General features: G+C 40.3%; 1 protein-coding gene across 6 annotated transcripts in view; it reads right to left on the bottom strand.

The window, feature by feature from the left end:
- Positions 1–25,279, bottom strand: part of MAP3K13 (mitogen-activated protein kinase kinase kinase 13) — a 75,755-nt gene that overhangs the window by 16,905 nt on the left and 33,571 nt on the right. Inside the window, exons 1-7 of one of the 6 annotated variants that reach the window (XM_053389760.1) lie at positions 24,989–25,127; positions 19,779–19,908; positions 12,062–12,207; positions 10,934–11,164; positions 3,491–4,065; positions 1,867–2,050; positions 104–295 (exon numbers count right to left, since the gene is read on the bottom strand). In XM_053389760.1, the coding sequence (XP_053245735.1) occupies positions 104–295; positions 1,867–2,050; positions 3,491–3,992 (878 nt within the window). In that variant the 5' untranslated portion in view covers positions 3,993–4,065; positions 10,934–11,164; positions 12,062–12,207; positions 19,779–19,908; positions 24,989–25,127. Of the gene's footprint in view, positions 1–103; positions 296–1,866; positions 2,051–3,490; positions 4,066–10,933; positions 11,165–12,061; positions 12,208–19,778; positions 19,909–21,176; positions 21,696–24,988; positions 25,128–25,279 lie in introns of those variants that run through there. The other 5 variants (XM_053389765.1, XM_053389763.1, XM_053389764.1 and 2 more) reach the window with 5 other exon arrangements.

Raw genomic sequence — 25,279 nt, 5'->3', positions numbered from 1 at the left:
GGGAAAAACGGGGAATAAAGTTTGAATGCAATTCCAACTCACAACCACAATTTAGGTCAAATCTCATTTTTTGTCTTACACTCCCCACATGCTAACAACTCACTTGGGTGACTTGAGGTCTCTGTGGATGATTTTATGAAGATGTAAATAGTTCATTCCACTAGCAATCCCTGTTGACCAGTCCACAAGCAGGCGAGGTGTGACCTTCCTACCGGCTCGCAACACTTCATACAGCTGTCCATGAGCACAGTACTCCATTATTATACAGTAGCACGGTGCCTGAGTACAAACGCCCCTGGCATAAAAAAGAACTATAGATTAAAAACAACAACAACATTTATAATAATGAGAACATGCAAGTGAAACAAAATGAAAAGTGCTGTCCATTGCTAATTCTCCTGGACAGTAAAAGTACTTCTCACCTTGAGACCAAATCACTCTTTTAATTTATTCATATTCATATTCTATCCTTCAAATAAATTCACATTATTTTCACTTTATCCACCAATTTATTGGTCATATATGTACCAGAATAGTAAGTGGAATAATGAAATGTCTTCCGAGAGCTATTTCATTCTAAACATTCTATTTCATTCTAAAATTGAATTTCATGAGGTAGGGTTGATTATTATTTAGGGTCTTGGGGCAGAATAAGGAGGATGAAATGCTGCTGAATTAACTCACATTAAAACTCTTTCCACACATAACAATAAAGTTTTCACAAAGAAAGGAGGGGGAAATAAAATTTTAAAAATTGCTGCAATAATGGATTGGGAAGAACTCAGGCTTCCACAGAATACAAAGCATGTTATCCAACTACAGTCATACCTCCGCTTACATATCCCTCCGGTTACATAAACTTTGGGATACATAATCGGCAAAACCGGAAGTATATTTCCGGGTTTTTGCACATGTGCATGCGCAGAAGTGGTCTCTCTGGTTGCAAAAACCTCGGGATCCGGCTGGACCTCTGGAACAGATCGCTTCTGCAACCAGAGTTACCACTGTACCATGCATCCATAAACATACATCCATAAACAGTAACTTTGTTCCTCCCTTCATATGAACTGGAAACAAGCCAGAAAGTTTCAGTTTGCTACAGTTTCCATTTATATACTGGGAAACTATGGCTAATGGCTTCCAAACAAGCAAGGATATGAAGCCTTAGTTTAAAGCTGGTTTAATATCCTGGTTTGTTTGGAAACTACAAATGAAGCAACTATTAAGTGACACTTGCCGGCTTGTTCACTCACCAATATCTGATCATCTGAGGATAGTCAATTAATATAAGGATTCTGTTTTACCATCAGCAGGCATGGCTAAAGAAATAACCTTGAAGTTGAGATTTTCCAGCTAGAACTACTGTTTAGAGGACAGAAGGAGACCATTGTAACCTGAACACAGTTTAAGGTAAACGTAAAAGGTAAAGGACCACTGATGGTTAAGTTAAAGGCGACTATGGGGTGCAGCGCTCATCTCGTTTTTTAGGCCAAGGGAGTCAGTGTCTGTCCACAGACAGCTTTTCAGGTCATGTAGCCAGCATGACTAAACTGCTTCTGGCACAACAGGACACCGCAATGAGTGCCGGAGCGCACAGAAACGCCATTTACCTTCCCACCACAGTGGTACCTATTTATCTACTTGCACTGGTATGCTTTTGAACTGCTAGGTTGGCAGAAGCTGGGACAGCTCACCCCATTGCGCAGATTCAAACCGCGAACCTTTATATTGGGAAGCCCAAGAGGCTCAGTGGTTTAGACCACAGTGCCACCCACAACACAATTTAGCAGGACATGAAGAGATATAGCATATGAGTCCAAAAAAACAACATTATTCTAGAGTCAAGATAATCAAAGTATGACCTACTTGAAAGCAATGATGTTAGGATGCTTCAACTTCCTCAAGTGCTTGATATCTGTTTCACTCTGTTCTCTCACTTTCTTGATGGCCACCTCCTCTGCTCTGAATTTCCCTAAGAAAACAGCTCCTTGCGCTCCACTGCCCAACCACTGAAGTTCAGAAATCTCCTCAAAAGGAACTTCCCATGTATCTGATAAGAAACAAGCATTGTTATTCTGACTGCTATAGCTACCTTTTGTCAAGCCTCAGAGTAATCAACCAGTTAGTGCCTTTGTAGTCTGATGCCCTGTTGAACTTTGCTAGCATGCAAAATGCTCACATCTAGATAATATTGTATTTTAAAAGGGAAAAAAGCACTAGTGCTTTCATTAGCTGTTAAGCTTCCCAGGAAATAACTAGGTGAGCATTCACATAATAAAGATACTGAGATAGAAGGACAAACACTGTATCTCTTCAGCCTAAGTATCCCAAATGTTCTACTCCTAGAGGTGCTTTGGACCGGAAGTGCTTCCAGACTGGAAGTCAGTAAAGTAAGGGATAGCTGACTCTGAAATTGCCTTTGGTGCTCAGGGGTGATGCTACAAGGGGCACCAAACATTTGAGAGCACAAGTGATAGTCAACTTCAGCTCCGTACAAACAGGAGGGGCCCCATTCATTTAATCAAAGAAGCTCTGAGTATTCATTCCCACTGTACATGGAGCTCTTCCCCACAAATCAGCCCCACAAGCACAGTTTTTCCATGCACAACAAATGCACATTTGTTTTGCTTTAATCACATTTTAAGGAGCTCAGACTATTTGTTTCTTGCTCTGGTTTGAGGATCCCTGCTTTAAAGATTATTAAGAACAACTAAGAATATGATCTTGCCACATCTAGGAAGAGATTTTGCATGCAGTCATCCCCACATCCCCCCTCCCATCCCAGGGTGGAAAAATAATACCCCAGATCAGGGGCATAGTGTAGGCGGTGCTGGGGGGCCATGGCCCTGGGCGCACAATTTATGTGGGGGCATGAACCATGCAAGCAACCCCAGTGCAGCCCAGCCTGGCGCTCCTCTCCGCCCACCAAGGGCAGTGTCGGCCATTCAATCTCCCCCTGCACAGGAGGGCAGGCGACTCAGCAGGGCCCCGCTTTGCTCTGGTGGGGGTGGGATTGCAGCAGTGGCAAGGGCTGGCGCCTGCCCGGCACACCCACCCTGGGCACTGACAACCATTCCTACACCACTGCTACAGGTGTCCAATAAATGACCCAATACAAGAAGCAACACAGAATAGCAGAAATCGCTGTTCGGTTTCAGGCAGGACTGCCTTATTTTTAGACATTATGAAAGGTGAGTGGAAGTGCTTTTTTCAGGGGATACTCAAGGGTCCACAGTATCGGCACCTCTTTTCTTTTTGTTAAAAAGTGTGACACTTAGTGTTATCAACTTCATGGTGAGTACTGGCACCTATTTTTCTAGAAAAAAAAGCACTGGTAAGTCAGATATGAAACATTAATCCATAAATTCAAATAGATGAGATTGAGGCTACTGCAATTTTATGACACTCCGGAGGCTACACTTTCCCCTCCTTTATATCTGAGAACATTTTTAAAGCCACAAAAATACATGGTTTGACTTTTGAGGTTTACCTTGTTGCTGCAGCTTGTAGTCAGTGGAGTAAGCTTTCCCTATGATATTCCATACAGGCTTCAAACAACCAAAGAGTCCTTCAAGAAATCCACCATTTCCACTACTTGATCTGTTGAACTGGATCTTGATATCTTCTGTTCCATTGTTGGTCTCTCCAGGTATATTATCATTGGTGCCCTGATGAACGGTAGTTTCCAATTCATCCTGTTCCGTTAACTGTAGCACGCTGTTTTCAAACTGGTCCCTGGAATCCTCACTTACACTGGTCAATACTGTTGTGGCAACTGGACTGCTCATGTTCTCTGATGCATTGCTATGAAGTAAGCCCTTGTCTCGTACGTCTTCTATGATCTCAGATGAAGGATGGAGACCACTGGGTATATGTTCCCCATGCATCCTAGCGAAATCTTTATCTTCATTGAGGTTCTTGGCGATCACAGTCGTAGAGGAAGACCAGCTCAGGGGCTCCTGAGAACTGGTCATTGTACCGTGGGTGTGCATGGAGTTGACAGTCAAAGATATTGCTCTAACAAACACCAGTGCTCACTCCCAGTGTAGAAAGTGGCCACAACACCTGAAAAAGGAACCACAGAAAGGTTATGAGAATCATATATCTGATTAGATATTTTAAATGAACAATAAACTGATGTAAACTACCTATTTGTTCTTCAGTTTAAGCCCAAGGATTCATTTCCTAACAAAAAGGCTATCCTGTCCCAAGGAACTTTTCATACAACAGAAGTAGCAATTGCTTGAAGTTACAACTGTTCTCCCACAGTTGTGGTATCTCTCAGCAATATATTGCATGCTGGACTTTGCCCATATGTCACATTAAGCCACCTGACATCGAAACCAAACAGGCTCATGTGACAAAACTATTGAAGTATTTACATAGCTTGCCACGAAAAATCCAAGCTGGAATAGGATCATTCCATGCATCTTAAAATAATAATTTTATTAATATAGAATTAGGTATTTAAAATTAAAGTTAAACAAGGCTGATATACTTTGTAAATGGATTTGTTATCATAATAACCATTCAAAACAATTGTGCCCAACTGTAATGCAAATTTTTAACAAGTGTGCATTTAGGGGAAAACTATGGTAAGTTGTGTTGTATCTCTATATATAAGGTGTGGGGAGTCTTGGACACCCAAATCACCCCAGATGTTGCTGAGATACAACTCCCACCAGCAAGCACAGCCAATAGCCAGGGGTAGTGGGAGTTACAGCTCAGGGTCAAAGGTTCCCCACACCTGTTTTATAAATAGGTAATTTCTATTGGGCTACTGTTTGATACTATGAGTTTGGACTTACTCAGGCATTATTGCAAGGAAAAGTGTGAACTTCACCCATTTAAAGGTAAATGTTACTGACAAAAGTGAATTACTGAAGTACATAGGAATGATCTTCTGTTCAACTATCTGTTTTACTATTACTGGGTTGTTAGTCCCAGCTTAGAGTAGTCTAACATAGAACACAGTCGTTCCTTAAGACAAGACAGGCTGAACTGAAGGAGAACCAACAGATATAAATAAGCAGGCTGAAACCAACAGTGGAGAAAAAGCTGGACTTGAGTAAGCTGATCTTACAGGAGACTTGCATTTACTAGAATATGAACAATCCAGTTCCTCCAATTATGTTTTACTATACGGTATTGTTATACTATAGCTGTCTTTCCATATTATGTAACACCCTTACAAAGTGGTTGCATCTTTAGCAGCTGTTTGTGATTTATATTCAAAACAAGGGATAGAAACCTTATTTGCCTTATGCACTTATCTATATAAACCTGGAGAACAATTTTTTTATAAAAAAGTTAAGATACGTTAAAAATATACATTTTAAACCAGTCTTCAAGATACAACTGCTGAAATCAACTTTACATCCCTGGGAAAAGGTCTTAAAGCGTGTCTGGAATATGCAAATTTTGGAAGACAGAAGAGCTTCACAACCTGGAGCTGAACCACCACTGAGAGCACATCTATATGTGCCTTTCCTGCTCTAATTTGTCATGTTATGTTCCACTATTATGCTTCTGGGAGCCCCACTTTTGCAGATACAACTTTTATTTTGTAATTCTGTCAAGCAAGAAGAAGAAGAAGAAATGTTTACATCTTTGTTCTGGCACTGGAGAAACCAAAGCTAATTACATATCTGCACATGAATTGACAGAAGGGCTGAATTCTGCTCCCCCAGTCTGAAAAAATATGTCTCAGATAAGCTGTCCTTCACACAAATAAAAGCTCAGTTTCAATTGCCCAAGAAAATGATGCCTTTATTCTGTAAACAATACATTTTATATGTATGATCTTCCCATGTGATATAAAAGATATTTTTAGCATTGTTTCCATTCAGAGCATTTTCATGTTCACAGTCCAATGGCTCTAGATTGCATAATCTAGTGTCACACAAAATAAATAAGGTTGCATAATGACTTCTGGTAATATCAAACACAGTATTTTTTAAAGTTAAGTTAGAAAAGGAAATGCACATTCATTATTATTATTATTATTATTATTATTATTATTATTAAAGAAATATCACTGAACTGATATTTACACTACAAGGTATAGTATAAAAATGAGAATCCACTATCACACATTTCATTAATCTGTTTCTCCCTGAAGGGGTCCACTTTGTATTCTCTATATAACCATTATGCAGGCAGAAAGAGCTCTCTTCAGCTCCTAGTGTTGTCACACTAAGATATGAAACCAATAAAAGTTCCTGGCAGAAGCTACTCAGAATACCTCTTTTTACATGCCTTCCATTTATATACACTATACATTTTATTGCAGTAGCCTAAGTGGGATAGCAAATTTGTCATACAGCTTACAGAGCATGACAAAAAAAAAGTTTCTTTTTAATTTCATAGTTGAGTTGGGGAATGGGGGGAAGAGAGTCAAGTAATTTTTTAGCATGCCATTGGCTATAATGCATGTGAAAGTCACCCATCAAAACCTATTCACCACAAACTATCTCCTAAAAAGAACTCTTTCTGAATAGAACACATAGGATATTTTGGGATTTTCCTTTCTGAAAGTGTGGCAGACCTGATTAAATTAAACCCAGTTCCTAAATATTTCCAAAATGGAGAACTGTGGTTTAATGTGGTTTACTGACAATAATCCTAATTGAGGATTGAACCATTGCTTAAGAGCCTGGTTAACCAACTGACATCAAACCCATTTGATGCCAGTTCCCTATTTGACAATGGTCCTCCTAGCGCTGTTTCTCCAGAGAGAGACACCCACTTACAGAGGACAGAAGGAAGTTCTTGCCAGTCCCTTTTACACTGCAGCCTTCAGGACCCCCTGAAAATCAGTTATGAGGGTTGGTGGACTGTCCAGAACAGATTTTCAGGGGGCACTGGGGACTGCAAGAAAGAGGGAGAAATCAGCAACATATTGCTTTTCCCTCCTCCTCCAATAGTCAACATCTCTCACAAGAACAAAAGCCTTTATAACAGGGCAACAACTAGATACAACTTTTTGGGTTTCTTTTATTTAGAATTTTGTTATAAATACCATAAATACATGAGATATGGAATAGAGCTGGGCGATGTACTGAAGTTCACATCATGATAACAGTTTCATAATATTTGGCATGGCAATATATCGCAAATCACAGTGTGTGTGTGTGTGTGTGTGTGTGAGAGAGAGAGAGAGAGAGAAGAACTGTGAAGCTGGTCATCTCTTCTGCCCCTGTTGCTCTGTACTATAAAATATCAGTTGTATCAATACTTAAAGGTAAGTAAAATACTTAAAAGTAAGTAAAAATGTATCAGTTTCAGACCCCTAAGTAGTAGACGTTGCTAGGACATTACCCCATTCACCTCTATATAGTTACATCCTTATTTCAAACCTAGTGATATATCGGTATAGCACAATGTTTAGTGGATAATATATCACAATGCTGAAAACTATGTATCGCCCAGCCCTAATATGGAGATATATATGTACAGCAGACCCTCCAAGTGTCCCTATTTTCCAAGAACATCCCTGATTTAGAGAAGCTGTCCTGGTTTCTGATTTGATCCTGGAATGTCCCACTTTTCCTTAAGCTGTCCCTATTTTCATTGGAGAAATGTTGGAGGGTATGGAGTTATCCGACCCCCAAGCCGTCTGAAGGCAATCCTATATAGGGAAGTTTTTAATGTTTAATTCTGTTTCTATATATATTGAAAGCTGTCCAGAGTGGCTGGTGCAACTCAGTAAGATGTGTGGGGTATAAATAGTAAAATTATCAATATGGAATGGGAAGTCTCTATTTTCATCAGAGAAATGTTGGAGGGTATGGTACTGTAGTCTACCCTACCCCAGGTGGGAATTCCTAGACATGGAGGAGACACATACATACAAACACCTATTCTTTGATGCCAAGGCAGAACCATCAAGCAATCATCTTCTCCTCACTACCACACATACCACCATCAAATAACAATCCACACAACAGTATGGAAAATAGATGCCTGCCATAGTAAAATACTGTCTGAAGTCATTCTCCTCCTTCGGAAAGGCATTTATACATGTACTTATTCATCCATTCTTGTTGCCTTTAAAAAGGACACTTTTTTCTATCCCAACCCTGATGCCTACCCCTGTAGTGCCAAAACGATCAAGTAGCAGGTGGTGTGAAAGGCCTCTTCCTGAAATCTTGGGAGACTTGCCTGCCACTCACAGCAATATACAGTGGTACCTCAAGTTACATACACTTCAGGTTACATATGCTTCAGGTTACAGACTCTGTTAACCCAGAAATAATGCTTCAGGTTAAGAGCTTTGCTTCAGGATGAAAACAGAAATTGGGCTCCGGCAGCGCGGCAGCAGGAGGAGGCCCCATTAGCTAAAGTGGTGCTTCAGGTTAAGAAGAGTTTCAGGTTAAGTACGGACCTCCGGAACGAATTAAGTACTTAACCTGAGGTACCACTGTAATATTAGGCTAGATGGGCTTGGTATAAGGCAGCTTCCTATATTCCTATCATGTGAGAAGGCTCAGGTTTGGACACATCAGTCCTGAACTTGAGCATTCTATAGTTAGATGCTATGGGTAGTAAGAGACAGTCTATGGAGTAGGAAAGGGGAATTCAACCTCATAATGTGTATTCCCCCCCCAACTCCAGGGAAAGTTAGTATAATCTGATAAAGGCATGAGCCATCTAATTTCCTTATCTTCCCTCCCTCCTATCAGTCCCCCCCACCCACGTGAAACTTATTAGGCTGTTGTTTTTGTTTTCTTTTGTTTTGCCTTTTAATTTACAAGCTTATATACTTATAGGGAGCAACTCTACCAAGTATGTACAACAACCTTCCTTTTGGAGTGGCCCCATTTTGATTCCAAACTGATGGGCACTTGGCCCCCCTACTCCCCAAAATTGCTATTAAAATAAATTATAGAATAGTACCCTATTTCCACATGTACAGTTGCTGGAGTTTTTGAAGGCAGAAAATTTTATTAATTTATTTTTTACTCTTCTTAAAGCTTTTAATGACACTCTGAACACCCTTAAGACAAATACTGTTTCTTTGGTCCTTAAGAGCTCCAAAGATGCAACAGAATTTTTGTATTTTGACTGGGACCACAAGCTGAACAACAAAATTAATTTTAATTGATGAAATAAGCCTTACATCTTACAAGTTTATAAACATGGTCAAATATTTCATTAATACCAACTCACTTAAAGCATATCTGCAAAACAATGGAAGAAGAGTTGGAAAGATCCTAGTCATTTGGTCAACTGTAATTTTAATTTAGCAATTTCTGTATGCCATAATGGGCTGGTGGCTTAAAAAAATTATTCTGACATCTCAGAATTTTAAATGCTTTTTCCAGTTCCGATGATAAACATGAAATTTATCAGAAAAATCTCAGAAAAAGAGTAAACACTCTGAATCTACTTTCTCTGGAGTAGTTGAGAATTATTAAAATGAACTTTAATACTTAAGGAATTCTATTTAACTCTGCACACAGGAGGAAACTGACCCTTCCTGTAGCAAGTAGTGCAAAAGAGAGAAAATCTTGACCTCTGCTGACCACAAGAGACAGAAGAGATGCAATGCTCTTTGTCAATAATCTATTTGAAGGGATTAACAAGATGCCAAGCTTCACTTTTTGGAATTAATTAACATACAAACCACAAATCAAAGCTGCACTAGCCTTATTACAATCTGAAAAGTTAGCCACAGATTAAAAAAACCCTACTATTAAGCAGTTGTTGTAATATTAAATGCCTATAAATAAGCATAAAGGTTCCCCCCCATCAATTAAGAATGGATTTAAGTTAATTGTGTAAGAATAGAAATTTGTCATTCAGTTTCCACCACTGTACTTTGAAACATAGGGGCATATGAACCCAGAGAGTAAGTAACAAAGAAGTAAGTAACAAAGACAACCAGGTATCAAGGGGGTGGATGTCCCAGTGAAGAGAAAGCGTAAGATGCATTTTTTTCCAAACAAGGAAACCAGGGTTGTGGGGTGGGTTTTTGTTGGGGTTTTTTTTTACTTTTCTTGCTTTGTTACTCTCACCTTTTTTGTGTGTGTGTGTGTGTGTTACACTCGTCTTTTATTCTAGGCACAATATCAAAAATAGAGCTTTACATGTATTTCCAATTTCAGCAACAAACTCAGGAAAACACTATGTTTTAACTTAGGATGGGAGCGTTAAAAATGAAGTGGAGCCAGAACTATTAGGTCCAAGGCATTTGCCTGACATTTGTTTTTGTCACTTCTGGTACTTCTTTTTTTCAGCAATTTCTGAAAGGGCAAGATTCAAGGGTAAGATACATTGCCATTCCGTATGAACTCTCACTGATTTCACTAGCAAGCAGGACAATCATACCTCAGTAAGGATAATCTCAGTAAACAGTAAATCATTGGGACTTTATATCTAATTATTTTTGTATGCTAAAAGAAGCCATTTTCATTTCTATGGAAGGATTTAATCATTAAACTTCTCATTAAGACCTAAATTGTTCCCAAATCCAGTCAAAATATATTGACAAACATGTTAAGTTTTATTAAAAAGCTGCACCACCATTGAAGATTACATTTTCACAAGGACGTGGGAAGAGGGAGAAGCCTCCTGTTTTAAGATCAGTTGCAATTTCCCCCCTTGATATTTGCAATCTCTGCCTTTTCAGACAGCTACAGAAATGCATTCTCTCCCATTTTAAAAAGAGGGAAGGACCATTACACAACCTCCAGAACAACCTCTAGAACAGCAAATGAAACATGTCTATGTTTGCTCTACAAAGAAGTAGATGGGTAGAAACAGAAATATTCTTGGCTTTAATATGGTCTCTTTCAGCATTTTTTCCAGTCCACTCACACCCCAAATGCACCATCCATCTGCTCCTCTGAAATAAATGGCAGGAAGGTAACATCGGTCATTTTGCAAACGCAGCCCCTTGAAGGAAGACAGATTTTGTTAATATACTTACGGTGGTGAGTAATTTCTACAATCCTGCTCCATTTTCATGCGTTATGATGTGGACGGCAGAAAAAACGAAACCCAAACCTGATCTGCAAAATACAGCAAGGAAATTCCACCCACACAATCCTGCAACCCCGCTGCAAAGGAGAACACAGACACTACTGACGTCACAGATTCATGAATGGATGTATACGGGGCTGTTTTAGGTTTCAGAATACAGCCTGCTGTGGTGTGTGCTCTGAAAAAGGAGGGGGGAAGAGGAGAGGAGAGTCAGGTGGGACAGCCAATCAGAAGCAGGCAACAACAGCCTGCCTTTCTTCAGAGGAATCTCATCACAGAGCAGGCAGATGCTACCAATCAAACCCCTGCGACACAGCATCAAAGGGTTATGATACAGACCCTGCCAGCTGGGAGGGGTGTGGGGCAAGTGGGACCGGATGATAATGAAAACAATGCTGATACGTGAGGTGAATATTAGAACAGCATGTAGAAAAGCTGCAGAACAGAAAAGCTCTCTCCCTTCATTATATGATGAGTACATACAATATCACAGCAAAGCCAGCCGAATAGATCTTGCATGACAAACCTATCAAATATCTGATATCTGCTATAAGAAACTAGTACATTAACCAGAGACCTACATTACCTCAAGCATACACCGTGACACTAAGGGTTGGATCCAGATTTAATCATGCTTAGAGAAGGCCCACTGAAATCGATGGGATTTAAGTTAGCGTAACAAACCTCATTGGTTTCAGGGGGAGCTACTCCAAGCATAACTAAGTCTGTATCCAATCCCAAGTTAATAACTAAACATTATACTCAGATTTGAGGAGTATATAAAAGGAAAATAATATAGGATTGTATGCATAATAAAGGCAACACAGTAAACAATAAATATAGAGAAACCTAGAAATTTGTTTTGAAAATGACAGTTCCTCCCAAAGGAGAACAACATTTGAAGTGTTAGGTGCAATTTAAAGAACTGTATGCAATTGGTTGTTATTGAGATTTATATCCCACCTTTCCTCCAGAATTGTAGAGCTATGTTGGACAGACATTTCACAGTTGGTACTACTGTAATTCTCACCTATTAATATTATTTCCATTCTAAATCTAAGGTTCATTCTGGTACCTGATCATTGGTCCAGGCACGGCAACATCCTATGCCCTCTCTTCAAGCTGTGCATTGATTTGCTCTTCAAGGTAGATAAACCAAGCTGACACTCAGTGCAGCTTCAAAGAGCAAGAGTAAGGCATTCCAACCCTGGCTTCTTCTATCTGAAAATAGCCAAATAAAACAAGACTAATAAGATTTTTTAAAAGAAAGTATTGGCTTGAATTGCACCAGACTCTGCATATACTTTTCACATGGTCCTCCAAAGAGAACTGAATCCAAGGGATTCCCTAAATACAACAATATAAAATTCAACAAAATATAACTATAATGTTTACATTATATAAGATTCTATATACTGTAAACTAGTAAATGTATTTTAAAAAACCCTGTCCTCATGCAGCTATGTGAAATGTACAAGCTCAGTGTCTCACTGGCTCTATTCAAACATAATTTCAAGCCATAGTTTGGAACCACACAACTAAACTTGGGATCATACACTCCCTCCTCCCTCAAATTCCTTCCTGTACTTCCTAGTTCTGTCAAAAATAGTGTATACATAGTGTGTACAGAAGAAGGAAAGGGCAAGAAAAGGGGGTACACAAGCCTAAGGCTTGCTCATGAAACACCAAACAATTAGTATTACATCAGAACTGAACCAGTATCTTTATGACTCCCAAACCATCACCATATTTTGAATTAAGAACTTACAGTCCCAGTTTGCATGTGATGCTAAGCCAAACCATGACTTAGTAGGAACATGAAAGTTCCCAGAGAGGAGACTGTGGCGGCTTTGCTGCTTCATGGTTTATCTGGAGCACAAAAAGTATATGCCCAGGTTCTGGCAATATGCTACATGAAATCATTGTTTAGCTCACAGTACTGCCAACAGCAGGGCCAAAGGAGAAGCAAAGCAAGCAGAATCTGCCTTTGGGGAGCCTGTGTGCTTGTGTTAACCCATGGTTTAGGTCTACATTACATGTGAACCAAATCATAATCAGATTCTTGAAAATGCAGTGTCAGGTTTCAGCTCTGCCATCACCTCTGGAGACACCCAGGTCAATTTATAGAGAGGTCCATCAGTACACACTAACTTCTTCTTGTATTTTACCAATCTAGGGCATTCTTCAAAACATGACTCCTGCTTTAGGCTCTATCAATGAACTTATCAACTGTCATGACAAAGTCAAAACATGTAGGACTCTACAGTGGTACCTTGGGTTACGAACTTAATTCATTCCGGAGGTCCGTTCTTAAGCTGAAACCGTTCTTAACCTGAGGCGCGCTTTCACTAATGGGGCCTCTCGCTGCCACCGCCATGTGATTTCTGTTCTCATCCTGGGGCAAAGTTTGTAACCCAAGGTACTACTTCCAGGTTAGCGGAGTTTGTAACCCGAAGCGTTTGTAACCCAAAGCATTTGTAACCCAAGGTACCACTGTATTTGACATCAGAGGAATGCTGCAACTCAGGAATGATAAGGTACATTCCAGACCTAGGGCAACCTTCTTTCTAGTGGTTAGGCAATCCTTAATATTTGGGTCTGTAAAATCCCAAGTTTTGACTACAATTTTTTTTAAAAAAAAATGTTATCAGAACTTCTCAAAATAGTGTGTTTTTCAACAAATACAATATTTCAAAATGAATTCACTTAAAAGATAATAAATTGTGCTCAAACAAAAACAGATCCACCCATCCAAATGTTTAACAAATGTATAGGCAATTGAAACTCAATGACATATAGAGAGAAAAACAATTAGGTGACAGGTGAATCAGTTTGCTTTTATTCCAGTTGGAGAGGTGTGTGCTTAATAAGCGCAAGAGTTAAGATATATTAAATTAGGAATAAAGGATTTTATTATTTGAACTAAGGAACTAAAATATAACTGAGATAAGAATATCATATACAAGTATCTTGAACAAAGAAAACTATATTCACAGTGCGGGGGATTTCGGAATGGTTCATTATAAACAGTGCTTTTTTTCTTAAAAAAATGTTTAGGGATACTCTCATTTTTCTACTCATATTGAAATACTGCCCCTCAAAAAGGCCAAACTTAGATTCACAAAATGTTTAGGGGTATGTGTACCTCAGTGTCCCCCCCAGAAAAAAGAGAACTGATTATAAATATAAATGTTCATAAATAATATGACTGAAAAGTTCTATAAAACAGATGTCCAACTACTGGGAAGAAAAAATTCAATAGCTTTATAAAACATTTGCTAATTTTTTAAGAGAATTTAAATTTAAAGCTTGTACTGCCAATATTTATTCTTTCTACTATGGTCCCATTGCTAGTTATGGCAGACTGAATTCAGAGTGCATGAGACACTTTTCTCATTCACAGCAGACAATAGGAAAACCCAGTCACTCATCTCTTCTGCCCTCTACAGAAGTCATTATGTGTATTTACAGATTACTTTAATGTGCATCATTTGCTAGCAGGAAATGGATCTCACTCTAGATAAATCTATTGAGTTAAAAACTAAGTATTTTAATTAAAAATACTCACTTTAAACTGCATTGGACTACATAAAACAATGTAAAACTTTTGTTGCAGTGGATCTCTTCAGTGTGTAAACTTTGTCCCCATCAAGGCTGACTGGTATAACATTTGTACACATTTACTCTAGCCCAGAAGCCTTGGGGAGTTTCTGTCCAAGGTGGGAGGGTTTGTTATTTTAACTGCTGGTTGATAAGGGCTTATCTCTACGTACTCAAAAGGTTGAATTCAACACACTTAAGAGATAGATCAAAGAACACAAGGTAAGACCAGGAATTTTACTTCCTTATGTGAAAGCTTTCCGCTCTTTTCTCTGCTCAGGGCTTGTACTGCAGTAGTTAGGCTCCACCATGCTACCCACACAATTCATAGCCATAGTTTGCTTGGGTTTGGACAGGGGCATGGAGGGAGTCAGGTGCAAGCAAGTCCCACCCATTATATACGGCCGGGTGAAGATGCCATCACACTCTGGTGTCCAAACTGGCCCTGGGCAATGTATTAATACATCACCCAGGCCTGCTACAGTGGTACCTCGGGTTAAGTACTTAATTTGTTCCGGAGGTCTGTTCTTAACCTGAAGCATCACTTTAGCTAATGGGGCCTCCTGCTGCTCCCACGCCGCCAGAGCACAATTTCTGTTCTTATCCTGAAGCACTATTTCTGGTTTAGTGGAGTGTGTAACCTGAAGCGTATGTAACCCGAGGTACCACTGTATAGAGTTTAGTTAGCAACCAATGACACATTCCTTAAGGAAATTAAGATTACACTCTGGATTTTGCTTGAATCCAGTGTGCAGAATGCACACACACACCTGCCTCACAACTCTTTTCTCCTTACAAATCATTTTACTGGTTTCTTAAAACGGTCTAGACAAACATACCATAAGTGAAGAGAGAACTATTACCATACTCATGGTAGTTTTCATGTTCAAGTGGCATTATACTTTGCAGCACGCTGGTGACATGCAACAGACAAAAGCCATTATCATCATGACCTGTGTGTGCGCTTCCAAAGGCATCTGGCCAGCCACTGGTGGAAACATAGTGCTGGACTTTGGTCTTCACCAGCAAGTAAACTCTTAATCTGAAAATCTGTTGATAAGCATTTCTAAGTATATTTAAATTTGTCTGTCCAACTAGAAATGTTCCCCATGTAGGTTAACAGCCCAATTACAGGCATGTTTACTCAGAATTCCCACTGAATAGCATCAAACTTGTGTCCTATGGCACAAGTGAATATGAGAGAGGGAAGCAAATTTTAAAAGTAGCGGGCAGTCTCATCACAGCACTTAACTCAATGGTAGGGAAGCTTTGGCCATCATCCCAAACCAAGCAAGTATGCTGGTTCACAGGGAGAAAACTGAAACTAGGTCATTCCTCCCTCACTTTTGAGAGCTAAGCCATGGTTTGGTGAGTTACATTCGAACCTGGGCTTGTGAGTTACATTCGAACCTGGGCTTGTGAGTTACACTCGAACTTGGGCTTGTGATTTGCCTTGCTCCCAACAAACCAAGTGCTGTAACCAAGGCACGTTCTTGACGTACCACTCCTTGTCTGTTTGGGTGGGGCAAATTAGAATCCCAGGTTTGGACATAAAACAAAGCTAAACCATGACTTAGCTCCTGAGTGACAGAGGTGTGGACAAGCTGCACATTTCTGTCTGTGAATGCTTGCTTGTTTTATGGTAAGTCATAGTTTGCTTGGGTTTGGACAGGACACTAAGCTGTGGTTAAAAACAGAAGCAAAAGTCACCCCAGAGTAGTAGAGGAAAAGGTGAAGATGACATGTCACGTAATACTAAGGTTTAGCAGTTCAAACACACCAATAATATTAATGTTGCCAATACAAACTGGGACCCTGTGTCCAGCAGTTGAAAATGTTACTATGTGTAGTTTCCCCACCACCACCACCACCACAGATCTACAGTTTGAGAAGTGAATTTGCCAAGATTCTCTCTTCTAGCCAATTATTTGAGGCATAGTTGGCCTTTCGTTTTCAAAGTCTAGTAACCTTAATTGTGACTGTCACAGCCTAAGTAACTCTGCGTTTTGATCTGTGCTTCATTTTGCAACTTTCCTTATTTATATATAAATCCCTGTTTATATAACCTCTTTATATAACTATGAACTAGAGCACACTGTGGCAGCTAGAGCTACAGTTGCCTAAAGGTAATATGTAATTCTTGCTTCTATTGCAGCTATTCAAGGGACAGAAGCTCTATGCCATATGGAACCTGGCAATCCTACTAGAAAACTAGACTATGGAAGAATTTCAGTTATAATTCCATCTTCTTTCTAAATTGGAGCCTGAAGCAACATACACTGGAATCACGCTAGAAAAGCCCTACAAGAAAAAGGTGGAAGACCATTGGAGAAGTTAGAAACTTATCCACAAAAAGTTATTGTGCATATTGTGCAATAGTATATTAGCTTTCTAAAAATTTCCTGTCACTGAAGTTTCAGCCCAGTTTATTGCTGGGGAAGAAGCTTGAAAAACCCCCACATATAGTGATACTCTTGACAGCTGTAATGCTTCTTGACTTAACTGGGGCAAAGGAAATTGTGAAAAGCGAGTTCTATATTAACAATCCTGGGTGCTGAGAAATCCTCCTTGCAGAATAAACTACTTTAACATCCCTTTCAAATGCATGCTTTGTCATAATTTTTGCAGAACACAGTTCTATTCAGTAACACAAACATGTATAGTACAAACAGCAGCTATAAACTGAAGCTTACATTTTAAATTACCATTTACAGTTGCTTTACAGCTCTGGTTCGCATGTATAATAGGGACTAGACACATTCGATGAATACTGGCCATATCTGGAGAATTGTCCATAGTTTCATATACTATTTATGATTTATGATGCATGGCCAAACCTCATGACCACATACACCTCCTTTGCCTGTCCTCCCCTTGCACAGATATTCTACTTCAGCACAGATATTCTAGTTTACATTAAGTCAGAGTTCCCCAGAAAATCCAAACTGGAGTACTCTGGCTTAATCTTGGTAAACTAATCAGAATAACAAGACAGGAACCAACAGAAAAATGGTTGAAATCTTAAGCCTTCTTTTAGTCAACTCAGCTAAAGGCTCAGCATTAAAATATGTCAAATTCTGAGCCATTTCAATAAAAATGTGGCAACAGTATCCATTAAAATGTACACCTTAACCCTAAACATCTTTATCAGGAAGGATTGCAGGTGAAAAGCTGTCAAGCTATAGTTTTACTAGAAGCAAGTTAGTGCATATAGTAGTAGTATTCGTTTAAACTTTAACCTGAGATGCACTTCATATTATGTTCTGGATGCTCATTATATTTTGAAAGCATCTTTACTTACAGCATTCCAACAGCAAGGGTACTTGTCACTTCACATTTAGCAGAATATTTTCTATTAATCCATACAACTGTCCCTCACATTCCTCATTATACATTTTGGCTACAGAAACCCTAGCTATTGTAATTAGAACCAACCACTAAGTGAAGATGAAGATTCCCCTTTTCCCTATATGAGTTTTTATTATTAAATATACCACATACAGGGGCGGAAAGCCTTACAAAATGTTAAGAGAGCACAAGGAAGAACAATAAAATGCTGTCCCAAATGTATCAGATTAAAAGCTAGAGATAAAAAGAAATACATATAAATAACAATGAACTATCAACGGAGTAAAAATTAAACTTCAATAAAGCAATTTTCTTTCTGTACTGAGGGAACATAAACTATTGAATCTAATGCTAGAGTGTTAAATAAAATATTTTCTCAAATGTATTCATTATTAATTATTGTTATCAACTTAAATTTTACCCACCCTTCACCACACAGGGCTGATCTTAACACCCAACAGGGTCTGTAGGTAATGAGACAGTCTTTCAGATATTCAAATATTGAAAATGTCAAACAGATCACACATACATTTTTTCCATCTTTAGTGGAGATTTCAATATATTCAGTGCTATTGGATATAGGGGATAGACTATAATTCTAATGATGAGCATTAGACTGAGTCTTGATATGATAACTTTAATAGTGAATCATTTGGAAGGAGTCTATTAACGGACAACTGAGATACAACAAAATCTTGTAGCAGCTGTACAGCCTGTTCTTCTCTGGCACTAGAAATCAGGATCAGCATCAACAATGATGGATTGGATGATGAAGGTTCTGAACAGATATGGATAAAGTACACTGAAGGAATGCACCAGCAGTGCCAGAGGATTCAGTAGAGAAATTGACATTTTATTTCCTATTGGAATTTTCACTACATTTTTATAAGACGAGAGATTTTCTTGTAAAAACATGATAAAAATTGGGGGGGGGGGGATAAAATATTGCTTGAGATGCAATGTAAAGAGAGGCCTATTTAGAGCACAAAGGTATCAAAGAGAGACCAGAAAATATATATTGAACTTTCATTGGAGAAAAACAGAAAGGACTGTAAAATCAATACTACGTATCAGTGGTTTTATTTCAGGACCTGAAATTTAATGCAAAATATGGTTCCCTATGATTCTTAGAAAAATGTTAAAAACTAATGTCTAGTCGTTGTACTTAAGACAAGTTTTGGAATGTAAGAGTGCTGCCTAAAAACTTTGAAACTTAAATGGGATTAGTTAAATATGTGAAAGAGTTAAAGAGTCCTTTCGGCAGTACAAGCAATGCAACACCAATTTCCTCACCCATCTCCCCCTTCATTGCTTTCCTTCTTTGACCTCTGCCTACCCTGACCTTGCCAAATTTATTTGGAAGCCCAATTTGGAAGCAGATTTATGAAAAATATATGAAGACTCATCATATCTACAGTTAATTCCTGCAGATCATCAAGCTTTTCCAGCCACGTTCTCAAACATATTTTTTTCTTTTTTTAACTGAACATCTAGTCTTAGGAATACTTCTAGGGAGCCTGAAATCTTGCTCAACATTTTGAGAAATTTTAGTTAATCCTAATAATGTTGTTCCAGGATGCTTTCTAATGGCCCAGGATTGCTACCTGCAATTTCTTCCGCAAAACACAATGGCTGTTAAAACATACAAATAAATATTTAAAAGGTATCAACAGAGGAGAGCTTATGTTCCTAACATACAGAAGCCTTTATCATCAAGTCCTTTTGGGTGACACCAACTAAATGTCAGTGTGATTTCTCTCCCTCTCTATTTTTTGATAGTTTGTTTGTTCACTTGACAGGATTGCATCTCCAAAACACCAGACAAAGCAAAAATAACTACTTACTGTCCTCAAATTGTGGATTCCAGAAGAAGGGTAACAATTCACGACTCATTTTTGGAAGCTTTAATTATCCATGTATTCCTGCTGATTGGGTCTGTTTGACGCTATCCCCAAAAATCTGGATTTTAGTGCACTGGGGGTAAAATTCAAACAGTTAGTCAAACATATGCACATTTTGTGATTTATGACATTTACAAATGAGATCACACTATGTAAATAAACGATGTTTGTTTCCTGCCAAATTCTAGGGAATGTTCTTGTTTGATATATAATCCAAGAGGGAAGACTTCATTTAAGGTGCAGAGCTTAGGCACAAGATTAGGACAACTTAAAAATACTACAAGAAACAAATGCAAAATTGAGTAAATCCTGCTTTTTTGTGCACAGCATGGGGGGACTTAACTCTGCACTATTAGAGGAACCTGCTTATTTGCTCAACAACTGCATAAAAATATTAAATAAAATCATGGTAAAATTTAACATTTTTATTTCTGGCAGCCTGAAGTAAAGGCAGAAAATAATTTATTGAGAAGTGGGTTTTAACTGTTCCAAAGCGAGTTTATTCTCACCTTCTCAGTTATAGCTTCTGAAAGGTTTATAGGAGTAAGTGCATTTGTCCAAACTTTGTTGAAACCAATTTGATTATAAACAATAATGTGATTTAATATTGTTTTTGACACTTCCCTTTAATTGCTTTTGTTTTTAATTTAAATCTACTTTAGAAGAAAAATATTTTTAAAAATAGTATATAAAATAACAATAACAAAATAAATAATAATAAGATAAACTTAACTATTCCAGAAGGTTGTACCACTATGGGGCACTGCTACATTATTAGAGTTTACTTCCTGATAAATTAGTGTAAGACTGCAGAACTCTCCCCCCCCCTTTTTTTTTGGAAGCAAAAATAACATCACAGTAAGATTAAAATATTATTGTCAACTTTTAAAAGTTGACTATGGACATCAAATCTGGCATTTTCACTAATGCATACTATTTTTTAACATTTTTTTAATGTAGATATTTATTCTCTGAGTCAAAACATACAAAGGTCATAAAATAAGATAATTGTAAAACAAGTTAAAAATCAAATCTAAGATTTACAATAATAACTATCTAAAAACAACTGATTTCAAAATCAGGAGTAAATAGCAGCAATACTTAAACATTATAACATTAAGAACCTAGATAGACTAATATCATTATCACTTAAGAGCAGAAGAAAACAAAACCAGTCAATGAGAGAAACACACATCCCATGGGAGGGAATTCTGTAACAATACAGTAAAGCATTGAGAAAGTCTTCTATCTGCCTCTCTCTCCATAGGACAAGTTCTTTAAGCTGGTGGTACAAAAAGGGCACAGACTTTAAAACCTTTAGACAAATTTGTATCTCAGTACCTGATTCTGGGTTCGCTTGCTATTTCCCCACTGAGGTAATTGCTGTGCAAGACAACAACCCTGTGGTGGGCCACAAATTTGGGGAAAATTTCTTGATAAGCATGCTTTCATTGATGGCAGGTGTTTTCATGTATGTTTGCATGTAACATGTGATCAGGACATCCTGAACAAATACCTAAGCCTAAAAAATATGGCAGGAAACAAATTTGAATTTAAATGAACTTATTTGTTGTAACATATCTTACTAGGAACTCTTTCTAGAATGTAAATCCTTCAGCCCCTTTTATTGCACCCCCTGTGCATCAAACATGAATAGGAAGGTCATAGAGAAGCTCTCTTGATGATGCAAAAATTAGCTCTGCAACTCACTTCCAAGTTACAACCATATATTATTTAATTTATATCCTACCTATCTGGCAGTGCTCTACTTTACAAATGGAAATACCAGCTGCAACATTTAATCAATTAAAAGTTTAGTCAGTTAAAAGCTTGCTTTTTTCAGAGCTGTAGTTTTAATGCATATGCAAATTTAACAAATGCATTATTCCACTCATTAATCAACTAAGAGTTATTTAATCACATGACAGCCCTAAACAAATCCTCGTTTTTGATATTATAACAAGTAGTTAATACGTTACAGATTGTAGCAGCATACTTAAAACAATGTGCACCATCAAGCACAACAGTGTTTTGAAAGAAAATTAAGAACATGAGCTAGTCTAAATCTGGAACCACGTTAAATAATTTGACTAGGCAAGGACAACATCTCACACATCCCAAAAAATCTGCATAAAAATATGGTGTTTGATTTGGCCCCAAGTACAGATAACCTAACAGTTAAATAAGTACTGCTCTGGTGGGAAGGTAAATGGCGTTTCCGTGCACTGCTCTGGTTCACCAGAAGCGGCTTAGTCATGCTGGCCACATGACCCAGAAGCTGTACACCGGCTCCCTCAACCAATAAAGCGAGATGAGCGCCGCAACCCCAGAGTTGGTCACGACTGAACCTAATGGTCAGGGGTCCCTTTACCTTTACAGATAAAAATTATAAAATATATACACTAATCTACAATCCTTCTGTCAAAGCCGTTGAGATGATTTGAAATCACAATCACTAACAATAGGACTACCTTGCTGAACACTCACATAGAGGAGATTATATCAGTCAATTACATACAGCAGGTTAGAAGGAAGAACTTGAAACACTTAAACCATAAGATCAAATTTAGCTATTAGACAGTTGTACAGGAACATGTTGCAAAAATTAAGACTGTTGATTTAACAGAAGCTAACAGCACAGACTCATGCTGCTATTTCCACTGTATTCCATGGAGCTTATGAACAGGCACATTACAAAGTTTGTGCATATTTACTGAGAAGCAAGTCCTCTGATTTCAATGGACCTTAGTCTTTGGGAAGTGCATTTAGGATTACAGCAAGCATAGGCAAACTCGGCCCTTCAGAAGTTTTTTGGACTACAACTCCCATCATCCCTAGCCAGCAGGACCAGTGGCCAGGGATGATGGGAGTTGTAGTCCCAAAACATCTAGAGGGCTGAATTTGTCTGTGCCTGGATTACAGCCTAAAAAGGCAATCCCCCCTCTCTGATTCCTGGGAGAGTTAGGATGGTGCATAGGTGCACTCCACCAGGTTCTGTCAGCAGAGAGGACCACTGCTGGTGGAGAGGAGGCTCCACCATAGCAGAGGGCCCAGCTTTGTAGTAACAGGTGGAAAACTACAACTGGCAGTTCCCTTGCAAGCAGTAAAGGTAAAGGGACCCCTGACCATTAGGTCCAGTCGTGACTGCCTCTGGGGTTGCGGCGCTCATCTCGCTTTATTGGCCGAGGGAGGCAGCGTACAGCTTCCGGGTCATGTGGCCAGCATGACTAAGCCGCTTCTGGCAAACCAGAGCAGCACACGGAAATGCTGTTTACCTTCCTGCCAGAGCAGTACCTAGTTACAGTGGTGCCTCGCAAGACGAAATTAATTCGTTCCGCAAGTTTTTTCTTCTTGCGAGTTTTTCGTCTTGCGAAGCACGGTTTCCCATAGGAATGCATTGAAAATCAATTAATGCGTTCCTATGGAGACCGCTTGCCAGGCTGGCGGTGCGGAGAAGGGCTTTTCTCCCCACCGCAAGCCTTCAGGACAGGTACGGGAACAGAGGGGAAGGCGCGCAGCGCTTCTCCTCTGTTCCCGGGGCTTGCGGTGGGAGGAGGGTTTTTCCTCCCCACCGCCAACATTCAGAACAGCATTCTGAATGTTGGCGGTGGGAAGGAAAACCCTCCTCCCACCGCAAGTCTTCAGGACAGCCATCCGAAGGCTGGCGCGGGGAGAAGGTCTCTCCGCCCCACCGCCAGCCTTCGGAGGAGCCTTCCGAAGCCTGGCGGCGGGAGAAGGTCTCTCCGTCCCACCGCCAGCCTTCGGAGGAGCCTTCCGAAGCCTGGCGGCGGGAGGAGGTCTCTCCGCCCCACCGCCAGCCTTCGGAGGAGCCTTCCGAAGCCTGGTGGCGGGAGGAGGTCTCTCCGCCCCACTGCCAGCCTTCGGAGCAGCCTTCCGAAGGCTGGCGGCGGGAGGAGGTCTCTCCGCCCCACCGCCAGCCTTCGGAGGAGGTCCGAGGACAGTGGGGAAGACGCGCTGCGCTTCCCCGCTGTCCCGACAGTGGGGAAGACGCGCTGCGCTTCCCCGCTGTCCCGGAGATTTCCCTATGGGCTTTCGTCTTGCAAAGGAAGCCCATAGGGAAATCCGTTTTGCGAAGCGCCTCCAAAACGGAAAACCCTTTCGTCTAGCGGGTTTTCCGTCTTGGAGGCGTTCGTCTTGTGGGGCACCACTGTATCTACTTGCAATTTGACATGCTTTCGAACTGCTAGGTTGACAGGAGGTGGGACCGAACAACAGGAGCTCACTCCATCGCGGGGATTCGAACCGCCGACCTTCTGATCGGCAAGTCCTAGGCTCTGTGGTTTAACCCACAGTGCCGCCCACGTAGCAAGCAGTAAACTCTGCAACAAGGCGTTGCAAGGTGTGGGCCGTAGATGGTATCCACTGGGTCCCTTCCAACTCTAAAATTCTATGATTCTACCAAGGATCTCACACAAACCACATGTGTGGTTTCCTAACGCATCTTTACCAAAAGAACAGTGATTCACTTGACTTGGGGAAGTGGTAAAACATATGTTTGGCACACAGAAGGTCCCAGGTTCAATCACCAGCATCTCTAGCGAGGGATGAGAAAATCCACTGTCTGAAAGACTAAGGAGCTGCTGCCAATCAGTGCAAACAATACTGAACGAGATGGGCCAACGGTCTGACCCAGTGTAAGGCAGCTTTGCATGTTCCTAATCGATGGAAAGCAGAATGGAGTGTGCAGCTGGTGGTGAAGAGCATCCAGCCACGTGAAATGGCGGGAAGGGGTTTCAGGGAGCGATTTTTTGGGAATCAGAACAGGGTTGTTACAAGCGCGTCCCTGTTTCCATCTGCCAAATATCGAGGACGATACGCCTGGTGGCGCGGATCTGCAGATTGCGTGCCCCTAAGACAACAGCACTGGGCTGCGGTCCTGCCCGCACCACGTAGCCAGGAATCCGTGTCTGAGGTGAGGGAAATCCCCTTAGGCGGCAGGGCAAGGAACCGGCAGGACCCCCTGCCCAAAGCAGCGCCCTCTCACAAGGAAATGCTGCGGGAAACTCCCGCCGGCCAAACCCCGGAGGTGCCTCCGCGCGCACAACCGCCGCCACACCGGGAAACCGCGGTCCGAGCCAAGGACGCGCGTCCCCCCAACTACCTCGCTCGCCTCACAGCACCCCGTTACTCACCGCCCAACCGCCGTCCTGAAGCCACTAGCGGCCATTGGTCCTCCTCCCACCTGCCGGGCCATCAACACCGCGTCACTTCCGGCATCACCTGACACTAAAGCAAACGCTCTCGGCCGCCAACCTTGTGTTTTGGGTCCTCGACTTCCGGCTCCACGACGCCTCCGGAAGCTGCGCAGTGCTTGGAAGGCTTACATAAATGCGTTTAATTCGGGATGCGGCTTAAAGCGTGTTCAGCCTAAATCGCTTTTAATGCCAATGTGAACTCTGAAAGGCCAGCGGCTTGCGGCTATT

The sequence above is a fragment of the Podarcis raffonei genome, chromosome 5 (genome assembly GCF_027172205.1).
Source record: "Podarcis raffonei isolate rPodRaf1 chromosome 5, rPodRaf1.pri, whole genome shotgun sequence".
NCBI classification, from domain to species: Eukaryota; Metazoa; Chordata; class Lepidosauria; order Squamata; family Lacertidae; genus Podarcis; species Podarcis raffonei.
Note: the sequence above shows the minus strand (reverse complement) of the source record. Positions and strands in the feature narration are given on the sequence as shown.